Source organism: Cucurbita pepo, chromosome LG13 (assembly GCF_002806865.2).
Source record: "Cucurbita pepo subsp. pepo cultivar mu-cu-16 chromosome LG13, ASM280686v2, whole genome shotgun sequence".
Taxonomy (NCBI): domain Eukaryota; kingdom Viridiplantae; phylum Streptophyta; class Magnoliopsida; order Cucurbitales; family Cucurbitaceae; genus Cucurbita; species Cucurbita pepo.
In genome coordinates, this window is record NC_036650.1 from 2,063,858 (window position 1) to 2,070,073 (window position 6,216).

General features: G+C 38.5%; 1 protein-coding gene across 1 annotated transcript in view; it reads left to right on the forward strand.

Annotated features, from left to right (window-relative positions):
* LOC111808594 (28S ribosomal protein S9, mitochondrial) overlaps positions 1-6,216 on the forward strand; it is a 7,858-nt gene continuing 1,642 nt past the window's right edge. Inside the window, exons 1-2 of the mRNA XM_023694678.1 lie at positions 1-765; positions 2,966-3,406. Of these exons, the coding sequence (XP_023550446.1) occupies positions 186-765; positions 2,966-3,406 (1,021 nt within the window). The 5' untranslated portion in view covers positions 1-185. The remainder of the gene's footprint in view (positions 766-2,965; positions 3,407-6,216) is intronic.

Here is a 6,216-nt window from a genome sequence, read left to right on the forward strand (position 1 = left end):
TGCCGGTCTCTCGTCACACCAGGGTTCATGCTACCGCTGAATTTGCAGAGCCGCCTCTGTAGCCGCTGCTCGCCGTCGTTGCTCGCCGTCGTTGCTCGTTGATTCTCTCTCGTTTGCCGCTATTTAGATCTGCCCGTGCTGGCTCTTAGTCTCCCTTACCTCACGAAAGCCTTCTTTGTTTCACTATGCTTTCTCGTTTACTTCCTAAACCCTCCCATTTCAGATTACTAACCTTGATTTCCACTAAGCCCCCAGCTCAAGCTCCTAGATTTCATCTTCTTCCCCGATTCTTCTCCTCCAGTAACAATGGAAGTAATAACAATAAGAACGGTGGAAGCAGAGACCAACCGACGAGTAATGTCTGGAAGCTTTCACGGGAAAGCGACGAAAATTTCGACCAATTGTTCACTCAGGAAGCTGACAACCTTGATGGTATAGCGGAGGATGACTCTGCTCCGGCCAATGACGATTCATGGGTGAGGTCGGAAGACGGGGATCAGGGTGCTGCGGGAGACATTTTTGCGAGAGTGGAGAAGGAAATTCGAGGAAATAAAGATGACGATGGTGCTAATGAATGGGTTGCGGCGACAAAGTTCGAGCCGTGGAGCCTGGTAGAGGAAGAAAAGAGTGATCTGTTCAACATTCAGGAGGATGCAGTTGAAATTGGGAAACCCAGAGATGAGATTAAGGAAGTGGATAGTGAGAGCAATGAGGATGCTAGGAAGCTCGAAAAGGAGGAGCAGGAACTCACTGCCATCCTTAAAGGCAAGTTTTTCTCCCCCTTGATTGGGAAGAGTGTATTTCAAGTTCCACAAATTAATGAATTTGCTTGGGTTTCTAATTCTGTGGCATGTATGTATTGTTTGAGGATTCAATTTCGTAATATGTTGGTGTATTCCAGATCGTTTGATTCTATGATGGTTGTCCTGATCGAGTCAATTCATTACAGTGTTCTTACTCGTAGCTTTTGCGTATCTTGAGAACGGCAAAAGTATATGGTAGAGGCCATTGAACTTTTGCTTTTTTCCTGTGTAGTGGTTTAAACGATGTCATTTGTAGGTAAGTTAAATAAGTTGAATCTTATTGGTTACTGTCGTTACTCTTCTCTGATGTATTTTAGCTGCTATGCACCCGCCACTCTTTATTTAGCAAGCACAAGGTTTTCAGATTTCTAGATTTGTAGATGTATTGGAAACCTAAAGAAGAAGAATGAAGCCCATTTAACCAAATGACTTTGGAGGGTTACTGTAAAATCATGTGGACGATTGCCTTTGAGATAATCACAGCTTGGAGGTTTAAAGCCATCGCTAAGACTTTATGGAACTATGCTGTTAGTGCTTTTGTTTGGGTCTTTGACAGGGGAGATCTGTTCCAACTTTTGAAGATAAGGAGGTTCCTTCTGATTCTGTCTATAATAGGACAACTCACCTCTGCTTGATGGTATTATAGTCACAGGAACTCTTTTGTAACTACTCATTTGTGATCCTTTGGGATTGGGAAGCCATTATTTCATAGTTTTTGGGAGGAGGGGTTTTCTCAACCCGTTGTCTTAGGTTGAGTTCTCTGCTTCCCTCCTTTATATATCTCTGTTATTTATACAAAAGAAAGGGGGGAAAACAGTGGGATAATGTGGCATAAGGTGGTGGCAAATGTGCTTCTAGAAAGAGGATTTTAGATGGTATGTAGAAGTCCTTGATGTATCATTTTGAAGCTAAAAGATACAATTGTTAAGTTTTCTTCATGAAAACAGGTAATGGTGCGTGTTTGAGACAAACAGCCGAAGTGAGAAAGGTTAAGGGAGGGTGATTTCTCACCTCTTTCTTTCACAAACTCTTTCTTTCATTGACTTGCAAGCTTGTGTAGTAATAAGAACACCATTACCTCCCTTGAGGTTGAAAATGGTCAGGTGCCAGCTGCAAAAAAACTAATCCAAGCACAAAAATCTTCAAATGAAGAATAACACAAGCTCACATGGATCACCTTCAGCAATGAAAACCATGAGCTTGGAAAATTCTCGGGCTAAATAGATGGGGTCACTCTAAAACTCCTCCAGGTGAGGTAAAGAGCATTAAGCCAAATACAATAAGAGTTATTAGACCCTCCTCAATCAACCTTGTTCAGTTTCTAAATGCTCTGGTGGTGGGTAATGATCTGGATAGATTGGTGTGTAAGACCGATCCTTTGGGCGGTTTTATCAACGAAGTCCACATTCTTGACGATGACTAATGGGATGAGGAAATTGTATTATCATAATATGGAAACTCAAAATCCCTAAGAAGGTGAAAGTTCTTTTTATGGTCCCTAGCCTACAAAACTTTATACACCCACAATAAGCTTAAAAAAAAAAAAAAAAAAAAAAAAAAAAAAAAAAAAAAANTTGGATGATGTCTCCCTCAGTTTGTTGTCTCTAAATATAGGAGGAGTCCTTAGATCACATTTTTCTTCTCTGTTGGTTTGCCCCCAAGAAGATAGATGTTTGACTTTTAGAAGGGCTTGATGGGAAGAGTTTTTGCGGAAGGAGGGAAGATCCTTTGGAGATGTGCAACTCGCTCCCTTCTTTGGTGTCTTTGGAAGGAAAGAAATAGCAGGGTTTTTGAAGATAAGTGCTCTTCCTTTGATTCCTTTTGGCTTTTGGTCAGCACATTGCTTCTTGGTGGTGCACAAAGCACGATAAATTCTTTTGTAATTCTAGCCTTTTGATGATTATTAACAACTGAGAGACTCTCCTTAATTAGTTTTGGGAGGGATGATATCAATCCCTTGCCCTTAGATTGTTCTTTGGTTATTTTGTTGAATATATTTTTATGTTTCTTATCCCAAAAAAAAAGAAAAAAAAACCTATCCTTTTTGTTTAATTAGTTGGATGAATTTGTTGAAGTTTGGAATTTTGGGTCATGAATGCGTTTCTGTAATAGTTTCACATATTTGTATCAATTATCTTATTCATTTAATATGTCAACTGCAGGTCCTAATCGAGCATTTGGAGACCTTATTGCTGCATCAGGAATCACGGATGACATGCTAGACAGTTTGATTGCGTTGAAAGATTTGGAAGGGGTTGAGGGGTTGCCCCCTCTAAGTGTATTAGAGGATATGCGTTATGAGAAAAACACAAGAAAATCCTCAAGAGCTGAAATTGAGCGCCAGAAACAAGAAGAGGTTGCAAAAGCAAGAGTGAGACAGATAGATGACAAAGGAAGAGCATATGGCACAGGAAGAAGGAAATGTAGCATTGCTCGTGTATGGGTTCAGCCAGGAGATGGCAAGTTCGTAGTGAATGATAAAGAATTTGATGTTTATTTTCCAATGCTTGATAGTCGGGCTGCTCTTCTTCGACCTTTCTCCGAGACCAAAACATTAGGCCTTTGGGATGTCAAATGTACGGTTAAAGGAGGTGGCACAACAGGTAAGCTTAAGCTTAAGTCACATTTAACACTTCTTGCTACATCTTTATATCTAGTTATGTCTGTTTTTAAAAATTGTGTTTTGCATTTAGGTTTATGATGTCAACTAGGTTCCAAACAATAGTAAAATGAGATGCTAGCATTTGTAAAGAATAAATCACTTTTATAATTTTTCTTCTGCAAACTTGGCATTGATACATTTTATATTTTCCTCGCATTTTCTATGAAACTTGGATCAGATCATCTGTGCGTTCTTCATTTCATTTCATCTAGATGAGTACAAACAACAGTGAATCCCTTCATTCAAAAGCTTTTTAGCATCCTTAAAGATGATATTCGTATGGTGTTCCTTTACTTTGGTGTAAGTAGTTGTACCAGTATATATGTATATTTACACACGTATTCACACACACCAGAATGCATGCAAGTGTTTGTGTCCATTCTTGTTGGATACAAATTTTCATTGAAGCAAATGACATATACAGCAATTTTAAAGGAAAACAGAAGAGAAACAATTGATGGCTACAGTAGAAGGGAGAATAATTATAAAACATTTTAGTAATAGACCATCGAAGAGATGTGAAAAATAAAATGGAGTAGTCCCTTCAAAGTTTTGTAGTAGACTTGTTTCTTTGCTATTTTGTGGGACATTTAAATTGAGAGAAATAATAAAATTTTTAGAGAGATTGAGAGGTTGGGTGAGGAGGTTTGGGAGGTGGCTAGGTTTAGTGCCTCCTTGTGGGCGACAACCACTGGGTCTTTCTATAATTATCAACTTTTCTTCTTGTGAACCGGTGGCATTTTTAGTAGTTAGGGTTGGATTCCTATTGTAGAAGGGAAAATAGTTATAATCCATATTTGTGATAGATCATCAAAGATATATGAAAAGAAAATGGAGTCCTACCTTTTGGGAGAAGCACTACAGTTTCTTTTCTATTTTTTGGGGCATTTGCATTGAAAGAAATTATAGAATCTTTAGATAGATTGAGAGCTCGAGTGAGGAGATTTATGATGTGGCTAGGTTTATTGTCTGGTGTCACTAGGTCTTTTCGTAATTGTGAGCTTAGTCCTGTTCTTTTGAACTGAAGTCCTTTTCTGTAGTTAGGGTTGGGTTGAATTTCTTTTGTTGGAGCTTGTTCTTTTGACCCAAATACTCATCTCGCTTTTTCTGCACTAATAGTATTTATACAAAATTTCCATCCCACCTACTCCCTTATTCCCAAGGAAGAGAAAATCTTATTTATTTATTATTATTATTATTAAAAACTCAAGATGAACAAATACATGGCTATACAGTAGTAAATATCAAGTCCCTGTAAACTATACATGAACTGGAAGAAAATAGTTTGAGCAGTCTGAGTTCTCGTATTTATTCACATATCTTGCAAAGTTGGTAGGGGAGACTGCTCTTTTTTGGAAAGATCAATGTATAGGTCGAACAGTCCTCAAAGATGAATTCCCCTCTCTATATTCTCTCACACTCAATAAGGAAGCTTCCGTTTCTGACTTGTGGATTGACTCATCTTGTTCTTGGAGCCTCTTTCTGAGAAGAGGCCTTAACTAAGAGAAATTGATGAATGGGGTTGCCTTTTCAACTTGCTTCCATCAACCAAGAGGATTCATGGGTATGGAATATCGATAAAGATAGTGTCCACCTCAAATCTCTGCCAAGGTCTCTTGCAAAAGCTGGAGTTCACAGCAAAAAACAGATTTATCATTCTATTTGGAAGGAGAATATCCAAAAATTTAACCTTTTTATGTGGGAGCTTTGTCACTCATGTTTATGACAAGCTTCAACGAAGATTCCTGACTTTATATCTCCCATAGTTTCTGCATTATTTGCAAAAGGGGTTGAGAGACATGTTCATCTTTTCAACACTTGCTCCTTTGCAAAAACCCTTTTGGAATTTTATCATCGCCGCTTTTGGTTGGTCTACACTGCTGCCAGGGGTCATTTTCTATTTCCTTTCCCTCGCGTTCACTGGCCATCCTTTCAAGGAGAAAAAGATCCTATGGCCCAAATTTACCAAGACTTTTTTTGGGGTCTATTTGGTTCTCTCTCGAATTTTCTCTGACAAAGAACAGAGCTCTGATACTTCTATAGATCCTACTATTTGTATTAAGCTCTATCTTAGTGTGAATTGTCTCAATCTTTTTGTAACTATAGCCTTTTTTCTCCATATTTTGAAATTTCATTTTATGAATGAATGAATTGTTTCCCTTTTTCTTTTTTCTTTTTTTTTTTTTAAAAAGAAGAAAAACCTGAAAAATCTAAGGAAAGATGAGCAAGAGGAAACTCAGCAATCTGTAGGAAGGACAGTAGCATAGAGACTTTATTATACTCATCCTGGAAAACTACTTTGATAAAAGACTCCAGGCGTTTCAGCTTTCTGAACAGCGTGTATAATATGAACTCCTGAGAGGTTAAAGCCACGTCAGGAGTACTGTAGATGCAGTTCGAAGCAACCTCCCTTTTTGCTACTTCTCCCAGTTGTGTGTTATGCAAAGACCGGATAGGGAAAATTTCTTATTTTTCCTTTCTCATTCCTAGCTGGGTTTTCTAAGATTTCTCTGGGTTGTGTGAAGATTTCTTTGTGATCAAGAACATTTAGCCCAAGCAAACGCTAGCTACAAAGCTTAAGCTGACCAATGAAGTTGGCTTATTTGTGGCCATTATTTTCAGTATAAAGCCAAACTGTTTTGATTTGTGCAGTTAATGTGGTGGATATGCTCCTTTGGGTTATACACAGTGAGAAATCATTAGAATCATAAAGAATACAGCTTGAGAGTTAGATGAGCTCCGCGGGGGGGG